The sequence below is a fragment of the Podarcis melisellensis genome (assembly GCF_964234715.1).
Source record: "Podarcis melisellensis genome assembly, chromosome: 5".
Taxonomy (NCBI): domain Eukaryota; kingdom Metazoa; phylum Chordata; class Lepidosauria; order Squamata; family Lacertidae; genus Podarcis; species Podarcis melisellensis.
The window spans coordinates 24,085,319-24,105,251 of record NC_138537.1 but is presented as its reverse complement, the minus strand read 5'-3'; the positions used below and the strand labels follow the sequence as shown (position 1 = coordinate 24,105,251).

At 45.0% G+C, this 19,933-nt stretch overlaps 1 protein-coding gene across 1 annotated transcript in view; it reads right to left on the bottom strand.

Annotated features, from left to right (window-relative positions):
- Positions 1-1,120: 1,120 nt before the first annotated feature.
- Positions 1,121-19,933, bottom strand: part of MINDY4B (MINDY family member 4B) — a 36,823-nt gene continuing 18,010 nt past the window's right edge. The window contains exons 6-13 of the mRNA XM_081911456.1: positions 18,282-18,376; positions 16,373-16,538; positions 13,991-14,056; positions 12,094-12,164; positions 7,614-7,686; positions 4,400-4,573; positions 3,798-3,978; positions 1,121-2,269 (exon numbers count right to left, since the gene is read on the bottom strand). Of these exons, the coding sequence (XP_081767582.1) occupies positions 2,127-2,269; positions 3,798-3,978; positions 4,400-4,573; positions 7,614-7,686; positions 12,094-12,164; positions 13,991-14,056; positions 16,373-16,538; positions 18,282-18,376 (969 nt within the window). The 3' untranslated portion in view covers positions 1,121-2,126. The remainder of the gene's footprint in view (positions 2,270-3,797; positions 3,979-4,399; positions 4,574-7,613; positions 7,687-12,093; positions 12,165-13,990; positions 14,057-16,372; positions 16,539-18,281; positions 18,377-19,933) is intronic.

Sequence of the window (19,933 nt, the reverse complement as noted above, 5' to 3'; positions counted from 1 at the left end):
AGCTCTGGCCGGGGAGGGCAGGGTATAAATATAAATTATTATTATTATTATTATTATTAAAGCATGCCGTGCTCCCAGAAACAATGTCACACCAAAAACAGTTGGGAGTGGATAGCTCACTGTATGGATTAAGCAGAATCAACAACACCTGAGCGCCCTTGGTTTGTTTGCTGTTGTTGACTCGAATGATAAAAGTTTGCAGTTCTGAGCGCCACCTTGTGGGTGACTTGCCACTGTGTAACACCATACATTATGTAGCTTGCTTGAATCGTATTTGCCTTGCAAGCAACTCAATGGGCGCACCTGCTCTCCGGTTGTGGCGGTGTAGATTTCATAGACTGATGCAGGGAGGAGAGGAATACAACTGGGTGGCAGGATTCTATATTGCATCTTTCCCTCTGATTCAAGCAGAGCCATATTCAACATTATTTTATCAATACAACTAAGTTGGAAAAAGAAGCAGCAGCAAACCAAAAGCTTGGCAATGGTATAATTATGTGCTATAAAGAATGACCAATTTTCAACAAATTATGTTATCTACCGTTTCTTACACATCCGTAAGTCATCAAGTTTTACATACTTATTAATTAATCATGCTTTAGTTGCATACAACTTTGTCTAGAGTTAGGTTACATTTATTTCAGCTGCCGTGATCAAGCAAAGTACAAATGCCATCTCGGTCTTTTCAGTTAATTTTCTTAGGCACCCAGTAATGCCAAATTTTCCATTATTATTTCCTGATAGTAGATTACCAATACTTTATTTTTACATTCAGTTAGATAGCCGTGTTGGTCTGACACTGTCAAAATATATTTAAAAATAAAAAGAATTGTCCAGTAGCACCTTAGAGACCAACTAAGTTTGTTCTTGGTATAAGCTTTCGTGTACATGCACACACAAAAACTTATTCCAAGAACAAACTTAGTTGGTCTCTAAGGTGCTACTGGACATTTTTAATTTAAAAAAATATATATTTCAACATTTATTTTTTACAGTGCCCTTGTTATATATTGAGGTCAAAAGGGGAAAAACATATCTAGTGATTTTCAAAGCCACTACTGATTTTCTGCCCTAGTTTACAAAACAATTTAAGTTCTTTTTACTTCTTTAAAAGGTTTGCAAATTGTTTTAAATACTGCTTAGACACACCCTTAATTTGTATTATGTTTCTCTTGCAAGTTTCTCACAAACCTTTTTCTTTTTTTAAAAAACTTTTGTATCCAAGCTTTTACCTACTTAGATTTTATTTGATGTAGGAAAAAGGACACCTCTATCTTTTTTGCCTAAATTATCCTATCCATTTTTCCTCCCCTGTCCAACCCACTGAATCACCTCCCTTTCCTCCAAAAGTTTTAAAAAAGTAATTTCCCCCCTTTCAAAGCACATGTTGAACTGCTAGACTCACATAATCTGTTAAACCTCATCACTCTCTCTATGTCGATTCACATATTTGTCATGTTTAAAGTGCCCTTTCACCCATGCTCAGCCACAGTAATTGCCACTTAATTAAATTGAATTCCAAATGTATATGCTTCTTAGGAATGGACTGCAGACATTCTGACTCAAAGAACTCTGGGCTGGGACTTCTGTACGCTACAGACTGTGCATCCTGGCAGCGGAAAAATTCAACAACAGAAACAGTAATAATTTTCAACAACAGGGAGAAATCAGCATGAAGATATGAAACGGTGGGGTCATGACTTCATTCTGTCGCTTCCAACATTCCTAATTGACTTTAGGTCCTCAGTCATTTCACACCAATTATATTTCCATGACAGGCAGCACCCTTCCATGAGGCCCGGCTGGTGGGAGAAGCAAAAGTTCACAGCAGTGTGTGTGTGTGTGTGTGTGTGTGTAAAACTGTCTTGCTATACTCCGATTTTATCTCAGTTCTGTGTTTAGCTTGCAGCGTTCTCTCTCTGTGTGTCCACATGTTGCACAGTTTGTCTTTTGCTTATCCCAAAAGCACAGCTAATTTATTCACCGAATGCAGATTGGAAGTCCAAACTGGCAGGCCCATTGAGCTGTCCATTGGTAGCAGTTTCCTTTCTTCTTCCTCCAGGCCTGGGCAGCAGGATCCGTGCAAGAGAGCCTGGGGACCAGCTCTGTGCCCGCACCCGTAATCTTCAGAAGAAGGGGACCACGCCGTTCCAATTGATAGCAGCACCCTCCCACTTTGTTCGGATGGCCATCTCCACAGAAGGGAATCGCTTTTCTGCATCGCCGTCCTCCTCACGGTGATTTTCCTCCCAGTGATGAGAATGGGTGTCTGAAAGGAAAAAAGAAAAGACGCTTGTGTGTGTGCTGTTTCGTGCAAAATGGAAGCTTCTGGCATTGGTGTTTCTCACGCCTCTCAGCCTCTCCTGTGCTTCAGCTGTCTGCCTTTAGATCAGTTAGCAGAGGACATGCATTGCATTCAAAAGCCCCCAAATGCAATTCCTGGAGTTTCCACACAGGACTGGAAAAGACTCCTGCCTGAAACCCTGAGACCCACTGCCAGTCAGTGTAGACATTAAAAAAGTTAAAGGACCCCTGACAGTTGAGTCCAGTCGCAAACGACTCTGGGATTGCAGTGTTCATCTCACTTTACTGGCTGAGGGAGCCGACATTTGTCCGCAGACAGTTTTTCCAGGTCATGTGGCCAGCATGACTAAGCCATTTCTGGTGAACCAGAGCAGTGTACGGAAACGCCGTTTACCTTCCAGCTGGAATGGTACCTATTTATTTACTTGCGCTTTGACGTGATTTCGAACTGCTAGGTGGGCAGGAACTGGGACCGAGCAACGGGAGCTCACCCCGTGGCGGGGATTCACACCGCCGACCTTCCGATCGGCAAGCCCTAGGCTCTGTGGTTTAGACCACAGCGCCACTTGCGTTCCAGTGTAGACATTACTGATATATGGCAGCGTCCTGTGGATCAGGCCCCATATGCTGCTGTATCTTTCTTTCTAGGACACAATGGTGTTAAAAACACAGCCTCAAAATAAGGGCAAATTGCCCAAAGATGGCTTTGGGGAGGGGGCTTTTGTGGGGGGGAATGATGCAGGAGGAAAGGGTTATACCCCACTTTCCCTGTTCCACAGGGAACAGTGCTTAAAAAAACACACAAAAACCCTACATACCAGGTCCTCGCTTGACTCTCTAACCACTACACCACACTGGGACTCAAAACATATCCTTATGTGTTATAGCCCTCCCTTCCTCCCAAAGGAGCCCAGGATGGCAAACCACAAGTGATAAAACATCTTAAAAACATAGAGGCTTTCTTGACATTCAATGGTCACTGAGTGCTTAGTAAAAAGAAGAAGAAGAAGAAGAAGAACTGGGCTCTTAATGGATTATACAGCTTAAAAAACGATTGGAGGTATTTTCTCCCCTATTGAGAATGCTTTCAGAATTTCCCCCAGGGACTGTACTTCTCCTCTTTCCTAATTGCTGGAGTTTCCTTTCAGATCTGCTCTCAGAGTTGCCCCCTCTCTCTTATTGTGCTGTTTACTGTTGCTTGTATGGGTGTTTTCATAAGGTTTGCTTATCTAAAGCACATGTTAGTTTAGAATGTATTGTTAATGTAGCACAGGATTCAAATGTATGCCAGTTTAAAACTCAGAAGGTGCAGGCAAGGCCACAGAACTTTTTTTTGTTAAAGATAAGATATATATTTGATCCATGCAAAACACACCAAAATGGATTTAAGTATCACTTGTGGGGGGAAAAAGGCATTGTTGAACATACAAAATTGAAGAGATGTCAGGAGTGTTCATTTGAAAAGTTCTCTTTCAGTAAAGGTAAGTGCCCACCTACTGTTAGATGCACTGTTGTCTTCTGTGAGGGCTGTCCATTATAAAAATACAAATCAAAGAGGTGTTCCATTTTCCAGTCGGACAAGAGCAGCCTGTTAGTGCTGAAAAGGACGCTGTATGTTCCACTGATGTTGCACAACCAAACAGGCAATTTAGGAGTTTTCAGCATGCTGCCAACCTACGGAGGGGAGGGCATAGCTCATTCACAGTCTCATGGTGCGGCAAGGCATTAAAAAGAAAACACAGAGCCCCCAAACAAAACCAACATCTTCATCTGTTTCAAAAAACTTCATCCCATGTAAGCATCAAATAAAAATAAGAGCGTGGTCCAGCTGATAACTGAAAACGACTGGCTGCTAGGAATTTGCGACACACAAAAAACCCTACATACCAGGTCCTAGCTTGACTCTCTAACCACTACACCACACTGGGACCCAAACATATCCTTATGTGTTATATCCCTCCCTTCCTCCCAAAGGAGCCCAGGTATAGCATGCTCCTTCAAACACATTGCTAATGTTACGTGTAGTTTGGCCCTGTAGCTCAAATGCTTACCTGCACTGAAAAGACCTATGCACTGATTTGCATGTTTACCTTACCTGTGGGAATCTGTAATGTTCCACTTCCTCCTTGCTCCAGTGTAAATAGCCCACCTCACTGCGGGACAAGACGCCATGCAGCTGCTTCTGCACATTGCCTTCCGCCTCAAGTTTCTGGAACCCATTAAACACATGTGGACAAGCTCTGCCTGTTAAGATGATGTTCAGGATGGCCTAAAGGAGAAAACGACCCAGACCATGCTTTCAGGTGGGGAATCCGAAGCTGACCTCAAGAGCGGCTTGTTCCTCAGTGTTCAGCAATCATAGAATTGCAGAGTTGGAAGGGACCATGAGGGTCATCTGGTCCAACCTCCTGCCATGCAGGAAACGTTTTGCCTAATGTGGGATTCGAACCCGTGACCCTAAGGTTAAGAATCTCATGCTCTACCAACTGAGCCATTCTGGGAAGGAGAGGCAATGGGAGACGCTCTTGGGATATAATAATAGAAACATAGAATGGTAGAGCTGGAAGGGACCCCCCCCCCCCAAATGGTCTTCTAGCCGAACTCCCTGCATTTCAGAAATCTCAGCTAAAGCATCCATGACAGGTGGCCATCCAACCTCTGCTTAAAAACCTCCAATGAAGGAGAGCCCACAAACTCCCAAAGGAGACGGTTCCACTGTGCAACAGCTCTTACTGTTGGAAAGTTCTTCCCGATGTCTAGTCGGAATGTTCTGCACTCCCTCCATTGAAGGTGTAAGCAGGTATACAATAAACCATATATCTTAAAGCAGGCATTCCCAGCCTTCAGCCCTCCAGATGTTTTGGACTACAGTTCCCATCATCCCTGACCACTGGTCCTGTTAGCTAGGGATCATGGGAGTTGTAGGCCAAAACATCTGGAGGGCCGCAGATTGGGGATGCCTGTCTTAAGGACACTAGCTTCCACTGTGCTAGTGGAAACAGAACCCTGGGTAAGTGCCTGGAACCCCCTGGAATATTGCTACTGATAGACAGAGGCAGAGCAAAGTGGGTGTGGTGGATGCAGTCTGCCCCGGGTGTCATCCTTGGGAGGGGGTGACATTGCAGCTGCCCCCTGGGACGCTTGCCGTGGGCGGCACACACCTGGGATGCTTGCTCCACCCCCTGGGACACTAGCCCCGCCCCAGGTCACGTTGCTCTGGGTGTCAGAGCAGCTAGCTCCACTTCTGCTGCTAGGCAAAGACTGGGGGTGGCACACAGCCTTCACAACATTACTTAAACAAAATAAAGTCCAATAGTGATGCCTTGTGCAGGGAGATGCAGCCCGTGGTGTTCCCACAGTGACAGTGGCAAGGTTAGCAGGGTTAGCAGAATAATAGTGGGAAGAAATTGGAAGAACGAAATCTTACCAACGATTACAGAGTGGCAAATTCTTATCATAGAATACCTGCAACTAGCAAAGTTGACTGGAAAAATTAGAGGAGTGTCAAACCAGAAGGTTTATAGGGAATGGAAAATATTCAAAGAATTTTTAAAAACGTATTGTACGAACAATAAGATACTTGCAGAAATGTGATACTGTTAACCAAGAATTACATGAAATATAATAGTGGATTATATATATATATCATTGGAGGCTATACACCACACCCCCTCAACAGTATTTATAGGAACTCAAACACTGAGATCCTGCTCTGTTCCAGTAACAAGAAGCCGAAAGCACCAGCCTGAAGATGACGAGTGAGACCTCGTCGAAACGTCGCCTAGACACCCCAACTTTTACACGGGAAGACACCCGAGGACACCAAAACCTGCATTCCTGTACCCGTGAAAATCTACGAAAGCAAATATATATATATATATATATATATATATATATATATATATATATATATATATATATATATGCAGGTTTTGGTGTCCTCGGGTGTCTTCCCGTGTAAAAGTTGGGATGTCTAGGCGACGTTTCGACGAGGTCTCACTCGTCATCTTCAGGCTGGTGCTTTCGGCTTCTTGTTACTGGAACAGAGCAGGATCTCAGTGTTTGAGTTCCTATAAATACTGTTGAGGGGGTGTGGTGTATAGCCTCCAATGTTCTGGGCAGAGAGGAAGTTCCCAGGCTAGTGTGCCTTTTCTTCTTTTGTTCCTTAATTACTTGAGGGATATCTTGAGTGATTTCTTGAGTGATATCCTGAGTACCACTTAGGTGGGTCATTAGGTGTGGATTAGTTGCTAAAGTCTTTGTGTCTTGACCTCTTGAACTTTGTGAAGAGTTTTTCTGAGAAGATGGCTGTACTGCACTTAGTTGTGCTCTGGCTTGGCTTCGTGTATAGGGGCGAGCTGTGGTTTTGTGGCCTGTGTCAGCCAGATCTGTGTAGGGATTGCAGGGGGGTGCAGCATCCGGAGGTGCCACCATGGTTTGGCTACTGGATGGTGTCTGTAATTTATCTGTGGAGAGGGTCTGGGTTTGGGTCTGGTGTGGTTGATGACCCTAATGACCCACCTAAGTGGTACTCAGGATATCACTCAAGAAATCACTCAAGATATCCCTCAAGTAATTAAGGAACAAAAGAAGAAAAGGCACACTAGCCTGGGAACTTCCTCTCTGCCCAGAACATTGGAGGCTATACACCACACCCCCTCAACAGTATTTATAGGAACTCAAACACTGAGATCCTGCTCTGTTCCAGTAACAAGAAGCCGAAAGCACCAGCCTGAAGATGACGAGTGAGACCTCGTCGAAACGTCGCCTAGACATCCCAACTTTTACACGGGAAGACACCCGAGGACACCAAAACCTGCATTCCTGTACCCGTGAAAATCTACGAAAGCAAATATATATATATATATATACAAAAAAATAATATGAATCTGTGCAAGGAATACAGATAATATAAGTAGTATAATGAGAATTATTGGAAGTTATACATTTTAATCTGTTATGTAAGTGTAGCATATCGTATTTGTTTATGTTTGTTTGTTTATCTTTTCTTATTTCATCGTTTCTATTCATTTGTATCATTTTCTGTTTTATATGTTATGTAACTTGTGTATATTTGTCTATGTGAAAATTAATAAAGATTTTCTAAAAAAAAAACACAAAAAAGGCAGAGCCCTGGGTTAGCAGCAGTGGCAGCCTCGCAGGACCACTGCCACCCTGACTGCCCCACCACAGCCTCCCTCTGAGCCCATCTCCATCCCAAGGAGCACGATGCCACTGCTGGGAGAACACGGCAGCTTGCACCCACCCACCCCCACGAGCCACAGCTGCCCCCTCCCCGGTACACCTACTTGTCTGCAGATGAAGCTTCCAAGCCTGCATTGCAACAGATGAGTTGTGGTACAGTCAAGGTCTTTTTGCAGCCTACCCAACCAAAGCACAAAGACAAAATTAGCGTTCCCTATTGTTGCTCAGTGCCGTGAGTCACTCTTCACTGTCAACCTGCTTGTCAGAGTTTTGCTAACAGAACGCCAGACTCCGATTTCAGGTGGACTCCCCTCTCCCGTTGCAGCCCCGTAAGACACCAGCCCCAAAGTTTTGTAGGTCCCCCTGAAAATCTGGAGAGGCTTTTTTGAGGTGCAGGTGGGGGAGATATCATGCATGAGCTTTCCACCCGCTTGGACAACTTTGGACACAACCTTACAGTCTCAGGGATGGAGGAGCAGGGATCATAGAATGATAGAATTGTAGAGTTGGAAGGGGCTACAAGGGGTCATCTAGTCCAACCCCCTGCAATGCAGAAATCTTTCACCCAACATGGAGCACGAACCCACGATCCAGCGATTAAGAGCCTCATGCTCTACCAACTGAACTATCCCAGGATGACTACAGGGGTGCATTTGAATATGCTATACCCAGCTGTTGTGGGAGGGCAGGGAAGCAATGGATGATGTTCTCATAGTGTTCCCACAGCACAGGATGGGTTTGACAATCAGTGTGGTGTAGTGGTTAGAGCAGAGGCCACGAATCCTTTTCAGGGCCCATAGGCCAATTTGGACTTTCAATTAAATGGTGTGGGCAGCACCAGCCCGCCTGTTTGCTAGTCTCCACCCTGCCTGACAGAAGAAAACAAGAAAGAAGGCACGCAGGCACACTTTGCTTTACCAAGAGTTGAGGTCAACATCATATCCAGTACTATTAAAGCAGATCCTCTTGAGTAGGCATGATTTTATACGTGGTCCCCCCAAAACCACTGCCAAATGAAAGACTGCATGAGTATGCTGCACAGTAAGAATGACAGATCCAATGCTTGCGAGTTGCACAGAAATATCAATTGTAGAATTGTAGAGTTGGAAGGGACCCAAAGAGTCATTTAGTCCAACCCCCTGCAGTAGATTGAACATGCCTGGTCACAAAATGAATGAGTTTATATCTCTCTGTTCCATCAGTCTTTCCTCCATTGTGTCCCAATCCTATTAACTTCTAATATCTCCTCCAGAAATAAGGCTTTGTGAGAAATGTTCACTTTGTTGCTTTGAACCACCTCGTGCTTTCTCCTTAAGTTTTGAGCCTTATACCAACTTCGTTCTAAAACTTTATGCTATGGTTGTTGTTGTTGTTGTTTAGTCGTTTAGTCGGGTCTGACTCTTGGTGACCCCATGGACCAGAGCACGCCAGGTACTCCTGTCTTTCACTGCCTCCTGCAGTTTGGTCAAACTCATGCTGGTTGCTTTGAGAACACTGTCCAACCATCTCGTCCTCTGTCATCTCAATCTCCTTGTGTCCTCCATCTTTCCCAACATCATGGTCTTTTCCAGGGAGTCTTCTCTTCTCATGAGGTGGCCAAAGTATTGGAGCCTCAGCTTCACGATCTGTCCTTCCAGTGAGCACTCAGGGTTGATTTCCTTCAGAATGGATAGGTTTGATCTTCTTGCAGTCCATGGGACTTTCAAGAGTCTCCTCCAGCACCATAATTCAAAAGCATGAATTCTTCGGTGATCGGCCTTCTTTATGGTCCAGCTCTCACTTCCATACATCACTACTGGGAAAACCATAGCTTTAACTATATGGACCTTTGTCGGCAAGGTGATGTCTCTGCTTTTTAAGATGCTGTCTAGGTTTGTCATTGCTTTTCTCCCAAGAAGCAGGCGTCTTTTAATTTCGTGACTGCTGTCACCAGCTGCAGTGATCATGGAACCCAAGAAAGTAAAATCTCTCACTGCCTCCATTTCTTCCCCTTCTATTTGCCAGGAGGTGATAGGCCCAGTGGCCGTGATCTTCGTTTTTTTTGATGTTGAGCTTCAGACCATATTTTGCGCTCTCCTCTTTCACCCTCATTAAAAGGTTCTTTAATTCATCCTCACTTTCTGCCATCAAGGTTGTGTCATCAGCATATCTGAGGTTGTTGATATTTCTTCCAGCAATCTTAATTCCTGCTTGGGATTCATCCAGTCCAGCATTGTAAGGGTCCAGCTGCCCTGCCGCTGGTGACAAAATATTTTTTTTGAAGTAACACTACAAAGATGGTGACTGCAATACAGCAGCGGTGAGAAAACCTCTTTAAAATTTTAAGTTGCTACCTACATAAGCTAAATAAGCTAATAATTAGTTGAATTGAAGATGGTAACTGCAGAATAATCCAGAGGGGGGAGCTTACACTCTATACTCAGACTTACAGTTGTCCAAAGTTTAGGCCTCCGTGGCCTTGGCTGTCAAAAGGAATTTATTCAGCATTCTTTGACGATAAAGCCGACTGTAGTCAAAACACACCCCAGCTTTTCAACTACTAATGCTGATAAGACATTGCAGGATGTTCAGCCCACTCAAACACAACAATAATGTTGCAAGAGTAACCCTATGCTTTATTAAGCTGGCTGCTCTGTAATTTCCAGTCACCCTCTCTTCTTCTTCTTCTTCTTCTTCTTCTTCTTCTTCTTCTTCTTCTTCTTCTTCTTCTTCTTCGATCACTCGTAGCCGAGTAAGGTTGTCTCCCATAAACACGGTTTTAACAGTGAGTCTGTGACTGTGGAGGCAATTCTGGATCCACACGTCCTTCCACAGTGGGGACATAGGTTTTTGGGTGGGGGTTGATCATGGTGCGGGTTTGCCAAGCGTTCCTTCCTCTTAGCATGTTTCTCCCTTTTTGTCCTGACTTCGCGTGTCTTCAAAGTCCATGACACCTTTGGTAGAGGCTGTTCTCCAATTGGAGCACTCGCAGGCCAGTGTTTCCCAGTTGTTGGAGTTTATACTACATTTTTTTAGATTTGCCTTGCATGGCTCAGGCGCGCTGCAGGCCCCGCGGTGAGTGCCGCCCACCATTTTGTCACCCCTCTCCGTGGTGACACCTGAGGCAGCTCGCCCCCACCGCCCCCTTCCTCCACCCCTGGGATCAGGGACTTGGGAACTGTAGATCCTTAAAACAGGAAATCTTAGAAACTAGTGTCCAAGAAGCTGCTTTGCTGACATCACCTGCACAACGAGGGCAGTTGCCTGCTGGTATTTGCCATAATGATAATAACTTTATAGAACAACTTAATGGGGAGATTATTAATAATCACATACAAAAAATAATAGTAGAAGAAAATATAGCAATGAAAGGATTAATATCATCCCTGTATATATCAACTATAGAGGCATATTTCCCTCCCCAGAATAATATAATGGTGGGAATCAAATTGGGATTTAGAAATTGAGGAAGAGGCAAGGAATGGACTGTGGATCAAAGCCCTGTATAAATTATTTCGGCAATGACAAGAGAAAGAGCCCTCAAAATCACAAATTGCTGGTATTTAACACCTAGAAGTCTAACTTATATAAAACCCAACAGCTCCCCTATGTGTTGGAGAGGGTGTCCCACTATTGGGACAAACAGACATACGTGGTGGGAGTGTTCAAAATTAGAAAAATTCTGGGAAAATGTCCTTGCAGAAATATCTTTGATTACAAAGCAGACAGTTCCTATGTCCCCAGGACTGACATTGCTTAATTTGTACAGGCAGGACTCGCCAAGAATTAGAAATAAAGACCTTATAACCCAGTTATTGACTGTGGCGAGAACGACCATAGTCAGAACATGAAAAACATTGCAACTGTTGACCATGGATAAGTGGTATGAAGCGGTCTGGCAGACAGCTTTGTTGGAAGAGCTAACATGGAAACTGCAGGTAGCAAGAGACCAAAAGAAAAACGTTAACTTCTACGCAGTACGGGGCAATTTTATTGAACACACAGTTAGTGAGGCACATGGGGGAGTAGTTTTTGGGGTGGGTAACATAGTTTGGAATACTTGAAGTATACATTTGAACCTTTCAAATTGTTGCAGATATAATGTATCCCTTCCTTTTAATGAGGTTGGAGCACATGACGTGTTATTTTATGGTTTTTATTATTATGAATCATAGAATCATAGAGTTGGAAGAGACCACAAGGGCCATCGAGTCCAACCCCCTGCCAAGCAGGAAACACCATCATGTTTGAAATATATGCTGTGGCAAATAAACTATTCTTAAATTTAAAAAAGATAAGAAGAAAGAAAGGATGACGCAGTGACTTATTGCTTAATTTAAATCTAGGTATAGTGGTACCTCGGGTTAAGAACTTAATTCGTTCTGGAGGCCCGTACTTAACCTGAAACTGTTCTTAACCTGAAGACCACTTTAGCTAATGGGGCCTCCCGCTGCTGTTGCGCTGCCGGAGCACAATTTCTGTTCTCATTCTGAAGCAAAGTTCTTAACCTGAAGCACTATTTCTGGGTTAACGGAGTCTGTAACCTGAAGCGTATGTAACCCGAGGTACCACTGTATTGATAAAGCAGGGGAACATTTTTGTTACCTTTCAAATGTCCTTGAGAAAAGCAAGCTGTACAGAAATAGAATCACTCCATGGCTTCCTTCACAGTTCAGCTGATTAGAAGAGAAGGATGAATGTTACTCAGGTCAGCATCAGATTTAGAGCAGTGCACACAGGGCACCAAGCCGAGGGGGTGCACAACAACAACAACAACAACAACAACAACAACCTATTTATACGAGTAGCTACTGAGAAGATCCATAAAAAGTGGGAGAGCACCTGTGTTGCATGCAGAAGGTCCTGGGTTCAAACCCTGGGGTCTCCAGGCAGGGCTGGGAAAAAGACTCCTGCTTGGAACCCTGGAGGGCTGCTGCCAATCAGTGTAGACAATACTGTGTTGATGGAGCAATGGTCTGACGCAGGATAAGGCAGCTTTCTAGGTTTCTAGGTTTCTAGAACCCCCAAGGATTTTCAGTGCAGAAAATATGTACAGGCAAAGGGGGAGGGGAACCCAAGTGCAGAACCCCAGTCCAGATAATATGTACAGGCAAAGGAAAAAAAAAGCCCAAGCCCGATAAGGACTGAGCATGCTCAATGGCCACGGAATGCTGGCTGAAATTGCGGGGAAGAGAACAGAAAACAGGGGGAGTAGAAGGGAGGGACTGTTGTTATTTTCACCCCTCCCATTGACAGAATCTCCTGATCCGATGTTTTGAGAAAGGAGGGGGCGTAAACTGCTCTTCTACTCCTGACTGATTGCCTAACTCTGTGTGTGGAGAGAGTCTTATCTATGTAGTGACTAGATGGCTGAGTGACTAGATGTAACACTCATGCAAGCCAGTAGTTCATTAGTTTGTAGCAGCTATTAGAAATAAAAGGAGTTATGCTTCACTGCTAGCTTCCGTGTTATTTATACTCTGCATGAGTCTGGTGCTCACTGCACATTTGTGGGTCCAGAGCACTGGGGCCTGCTTTCCAGGATTGGAAGGTCTCTGAAAGTGCTCCAGTCGCCTAGCCGAGTTGGGACAGAACCAGTTATTGAGCCCAGTCACTGCACATCAGTTGAAAGGCATACTGACATCGACTGGCTTCCTAAACAGCAGCATGCCAGCCACGCTGTAATGGTTTGTTGCAGGTCCCACCTGCTGTACCTATCTGTGGTGACTGAGCTGAGGAAAAGAACATTGTGCTAAATGCACGAGGCAATTCAAAATGCAGTCGAGGTTTATTAGCCAAAAGCTGGATCAGAACAAAAGATAGATCCATTTTACAACATCGCATAATAAGACAAGTAAGACTGCAGCCCCATTTACAGTCATCTGAGAGTACATCTACTGAAGAATAAGATTCTGAACAATTTTTGAATCTTTGGATCTAGAACTGTGAGGGGAGAGACTCCATCAGGCAAGGCCTTCTTCCACCTGCCTTGCCTCACCCTCCAGTCTCTGCTTCTCGATTTGTATTGTATTTATTATATTATTTTATGCACTGTGACTTGCCATTCTTTTATTGATTACAGATTGGAAATTATTTATTATAATTGTTAAGAGTGGATTTATTTAATTTTTATATGCTGATATTTAATGCTATTCTAATGGATTGTTGAATATTACCTTATTTTATACAAGTTGCTTATTTTAAAGTTATGTTTTATTATCACATTTTTGTATTGGATTAGATTGTTATAAGGTGTACATTCTTTGTTTCTTCAGCTTGTAAACCGCCTTGGGTGCTTTGAAATAGAAGGACGGTATACAAATTAAAAGTGAAATGAAAAAATGAAATGAAATAATCCCCATTGAACACAGTGGTGCACTAAGGTATGAGCAAACTGGCATGTGTGCAGTTCTACCTGTAGGTACTGTTAAAAGCCACATAAAACTTGGCCACCAGTACACATTTGTAAAGACGCTGCATATCCCCCCCCCCTCGAACTTACACAGTGTATGTGATCGCAGAGGAACTGCTGAGCTGTTTCCTTCTCAAAAAAGTCAAACAGCTGAACCTGCAAAATGATCATTAAGAATTCCATCAACACAGGAATAAAATTTTGGAAAACTGATCAGGTGGTGCAGTAATCACATCATTCATCTCTATTACACACGAGCACAGTTTAGCCTAAATTTAATTCTGTCTTGAACAGACTTTTCCATATACATGAGCTCTGTGAAGACAACTCTGACTGCTTCGCTTTCAGCCAAGGCTCCGTGCTCGCCAGCTCCCTTACTGCACAGAGATAATGAAGCATTAGAACCAGGCAGTACCTGCTTGCCATCCAGAGATAGAGCGGGGTGCAGGGATGGCTGGATGGAGGAATAAGGGTCAAGGCAGCCATATTCAAAGCTGGGAAATATTAAACATACCAATGTGGCAGGAGACAAGGCAGTCCTTACTTCTCCTGCCTGTCCCCTCCCAGGTCCTGTCATCTCTTCTCCTCCCCTGACTGCCTTGGAGCTCCAAATAATTACAGCAAGTTGGGAAGGAGGGGTGGATGACAGAAGGAGAGCCCTGGTGTTCCAAATGGATGTTCATTACATCTGGTAGCGAATTTGGTGCCAGTACTTCCTTTTGTGTCTGCTGAATCTCCCACTGTTCAGCTTCATTGGATAACTCCAGAGTCTGGTATCTCGAGAGAGGGAGCTTTCCCCCTTTTTACTTTCTCCATTCTTACTCATGCCCTAGTCATCATACTTCCTCAAAGAGTTGCTTCAGTCCCCTAATAATGTCGGCTTCCCCTAGTGCAGGTTGGTCTAGCAGGGCAAATGGCGCATTGCCCCTCCATCTTCAACTTGCTCTTAGCCAGCCTGCACCTCTCTGCCTCCATACTAGTAGCCAATCCAGACACTTCCTATCAGCTTTGTTATGTACTGAGTTGAATAGGATTCAGAATGCAGCAGTCTGATTGGTCCACAGGAGCCACCCAATCCAGCTCCAGGTGGAAGTGAATCCGCAACCTGTTTGGCCTACAGGAGAATTCTGGAATTAGCCAATCATGTGGGGCCCATTGTGTAAATAATGTATATAAAGCAGACATTCTGGGGGAACTTCCATTCCTCCTCACCACTATGAGCTGAATAAAGAGCATGAAATCCACTCTCGACTCCGAGTATATTTCAAGCTTCTTCCTCCTTAATCAACAGGGAGGAGGATGGAGACAAAACCAATAATCAGCTGTTTGCACCTGTCATCAGCTCTGCTTTTACCTGTTGCCCTGCCCTCCGACCTACCAGTCCCAATGGGTACCAGCTGGTCTCCCCTTCCTCCACTCTTGCAGACCCACAATATTCTCTTTAGGATGTGGCAACCAGAACCGTACACAGGATTTCGATTGTGGTAGGTCCATAGATTTCTAGAAAGGCATGACAATGCTGGTAGTTGCATTAAAAAAAAATCCTTTCCTAATTTGCCTTTTCTACAGTTGCCACATTCTAGGGGTGCCATATTATGGGAGGGTTTTGGGTGCATTCTGGGAAATTTAGATTTTCACAATAAAAGTGCTCTGTTGCCCAAGCACAATGAAAAAATAATCTTTTCGTGGTTAGGAAAGTAACAGGGAAATGCACTGAGAAGTTTGGAATGAATAAATGATAAACAGGAAGACATATGAAGACCCTGAAGCCAAGTCAGGGTGAATGCAGGAGGAATTCTCATTGTTGTATAATCTCCCTGCAAACAAATACTAACAAATGCTCAGTAAAGACTGAGTAGAATTTCAGCTGCATAAGCTTTGTGTAAGCAAATCTGGATGAATGCTCAATAAATAGGTCCTCTGGATGAGCCCAGAGCCAACATTTTCATTGAGCTATACATCAAAACCTGTTTTACCTTGTGCCTGCTTGGGAGATTTGAATATGAAAATCTTCGTCCCAGAGATTCCACACACAGACAAATGTGTTACAGACCAGTTTGATCACATTACATGTGGCACCCATCCCAAATACTACTCTATTGATCTACTTTCACTGAAACATCTGGTCAGGCCTCAAGATATTTAACTGCACACATAGGATAGCTCAATAAACTATGCTAAATTTAACTTATTTTCTCTGTGTTCGGAGTTCCTTGGTTCTCTTTATGTCGTCTAATAAAAGAAAGAATTATAGCACCTCGATTCACACAATGCTTTTGGTTTTTCTTGGCCAGCACATCTCAGCCAGTCTCTGGCTGCGAAGTGGATCTTTATGTGCTTGTTGTTTCTACCACAACATACAACAGTCCTCGTGTTTCTGGGGTTTTTCTGTTTCTTAGTTTTATAGAATCAAACCCAACAATTCCCCCTTGCAAATATTGTGTCTTTTAAAGCATAGCTTCTCTTACTTACTCTTTCAGTAAAGTGATCCGCTTTGTAGTCTATACTGGGAGTAAAATAAGTATCACTGGTGACAAGGCAGACAGTAGCCTTCTGACCTTCTCCTGCTACCCACAAAATATCAGCCAAGGCTGCTGCAAGAGCCTTTTCTTGTTCTTTTTGGCTTATTTCACATAAACTGCAAAGACAGATAGAAAAAGAGACTGTGAAAGAGAGACGCTAGCAATCCATAGTCCAGGAACAGGAAAACTGTCAGCCCCAAGACATTGTTGACAATGGTGCATCTAGGGCTGGACCTCAGGGCTAAACCCAGGCCATTGCAGTGCAGGATTCCACCCCAATGACCACCCAGAGAGTGGCAGGTGACAAATGTAGTAGCAAACAGTCCAAGACCTGGGCACGGCCATGCTAGAGCCCACCAGGGCTGACACTCATCACTGCAGCATCCTTTTTGTAGGTCAGCAGTGGGGCAGCCAGGCATTTACATGGCTAACAGATTTACATAGGGAAACTCTGGCCCGCCAGATGTTTGGGACTATAATTCCCATCTTTCCTGACCACTGGTCCTGTTAGTTAGGGATGATGGGAATTGTAGTCCCAAACATCTGGAGGCCCAGAGTTTGCCTATGCCTGCTGTAGATGCTCATTTTATTATTTTTACTTTGAACGTATATTATCCTTTTCTACAAGACAAGGCTGCTTAATCTTAAGTAAATGTGCTTACCATCAGGGCAGCAAAAGCAGACCCCATTTGATCGAGCAAAATATACATCAGGAGGCTTAATTTGGTCAGAATCGAGTTAACACTAAATACATTACATCTGGTAAATGACCCACCATATAACCACTAGAGGGATGTGAAAATTTGTGTCCTGGGCTTTTTCAACTCATCTACCCATGTACTATCTGAAACCCAATGGGTGCATTGGTTGCCAGGTGTGAAATATATTTGCAGTATTTTCAGCTCTCCTTGCCCACTGTTGGGAAGGCAGAGGCATTCTGCGTCTCTCCATTCTCCAGTGCCTCTTTCGGATTTCTCATCCAACCCATGTCTCCCTCTTGGAGCTTCTGTTTTATATCTGCACGCTGAGAAGAGAAGTACGCTCTCCAGTTTAATGCTAATTATTGGTGGAGCCTTCTGCAACGACTCACAGAGGTGTGGCACCATTGTTGTTTTATTCTTATGTAGGGCTTCACAGCCAACGTAATACATGTGACCCTCGGCCCTCCAGATGTTTTTGGCCTACAACTCCCATAATCCCTAGCTAGCAGGACCAGTGGTCAGGGAAGAAGAAGAAGAGTTTGGATTTGATATCCCGCCTTTCACTCCCCTTCAGGAGTCTCAAAGCGGCTAACATTCTCCTTTCCCTTCCTCCCCCACAACAAACACTCTGTGAGGTAAGTGGGGCTGAGAGACTTCAAAGAAGTGTGACTAGCCCAAGGTCACCCAGCAGCTGCATGTGGAGGAGCGGAGACTCGAACCCAGTTCCCCAGATCACAAGACTACCGCTCTTAACCACTACACCACACTGGCTCTCAGGGATGATGGGAACTGTAGTCTCAAAACATCTGGAGGGCCGAGGTTGAGGAAGCCTGATCTAGAGACCCCTTACCCTGTAAGGGTATAAGTCCACAGCATAAAAATTTCCCAGCTGCACCGCTGAGTACAGCTGCCATGATCCCTGAGCACTGACCATGTTGGCTTGGGCTGACAGGGGTTGGAATCCAACACCAGCTTGCGTTCCACAGTATCTCCCTGTGAAAGACTACAAAACAGCTCCTTGGCTTTCAGGCATTGGGAGGCACTGTGAATCTACAGCTAGACTCACTGGGCCACATATGGGAGGTGGTCTGGGAACCCACCTTCTGGACCCCCAAAACCCATGCAGCTTAAGCAAATATCTCTCCGGCCCATCCTTACCTTTGTAGGTGCATATTTTCTTCTTTATTTTGTACAAACAACAAGTATTTAATGATGTTCACTTGAACAGCCATCTGAACAGCTACTGCTCCTCCCTGAAAGAAAGTATTTACACAGCGTAAGCGGGTGGCACTGTGGTCTAAACCAGTGTTTCCCAACCTTGGGCCTCCAGATGCTTTTGGCCTACAACTCCCATCATCCCTAGCTAGCAAGACCAGTGGTCAGGGATGATGGGAATTGTAGTTCAAAAACAGCTGGAGGCCCAAGGTTGGGAAACACTGGTCTAAACCATAGAGCCTAGGGCTTGCTGATCAGAAGGTCGGCGGTTCAAATCCCCGCGACGGGGTGAGCTCCCATTGCTCGGTCCCTGCTCCTGCCCACCTTGCAGTTAGAAAGCACGACAAAGTGCAAGTAGATAAATAGGTACTGCTCTGGCGGGAAGGTAAATGGTGTTTCCGTACGCTGCTCTGGTTCACCAGAAGCGGCTTAGTCATGCTGGCCACATGACCTGGAAGCTGTCTGCGGACAAACGCCAGCTTCCTCGGCCTATAGAGTGAGATGAGCACTGCAACCCTAGAGTCATCCACGACTGGATCTAATGGTCAGGGTTACCTTTACCTTTTAAGTGCTGTGTAAATTACGACATACATTTACTCATGCCAATAGTAACACGTGTGATTGGGCGACCCTCCCAATGCCTGTATCACTGCTGTTTATCTGGATGGGACGGAGGCAGAGCAATGGCAAGGTCAGGGCCAGGGGTCCTCAAACTTTTTCAGCAGAGTGCCGGTCCACTGTCCGTCAGACCTTGTTGGGGGCCAGACTATATTTTTTGGCGGCGGCGGCGGGGGGGGGGGGAATGAACAAGGGATGGTGAACAGCACATGAAAGGTTTCCGAAGAGGGTCTGCTTTAAATGGCGGCCACTTGAGAGGGGCGCTCAGCCAACCGTGGCTCCTGTGTTTTGTGAGCAGCAGGGACTGGCAGCTGCGGCAGAGGGATGATGAGTGGCGCACAAAAGGGCTCTGGAGAGGGGCTGGCACCAACAAAGCCCAGCCCCCTTCCTCCTCTAGGCAGGGTGGGGAGAAGCCAGGAGGAGGAAAGGAGGCAGCAGCGGCAGCAGCGCCGCCGTGTGAGGGAGAGGGAAAGAACGTGCGCACTGGCGATCCACCTGCTGACAATCCACGCAGCAATTCCCAGACCATTTGCGAGCCAGATTTATAAGGCAATTGGCCCTGATCCAGCCCGCGGACTTTAGTTTGCCAACCATGGTTAGGGCCATGTGATGTACTGATGGGAGTGCCAGATCAGTCGTGGCGGTCCTATCCATGCAACCCCAACCTTGCCAGCACCTTGGCTCAGACCTGTCCAGGTAAGCAGCAACAACGCTTCTGTCGGGAGGGCAGCCCCACCTTGTGACAGACACTGGCTGCTACTGATTGTTGTGGTATAATTCAAGTATGATGTGTGGTTTAAATGTGTTGGGCATCCCTCCCCCTTTCTTGCAATGCCTACAAGAGACCAAGGACTGGGCTTAATACAGCAGGGCAGCTGTATTAAGGCTAGGTTGGGGCCCTCTATGGCAACTTTCAGAGCATATAGCTGTTTTAGGCAATTGGAAGCTTCTGTTCGTATGGAGGGGGTGCAAGTCAT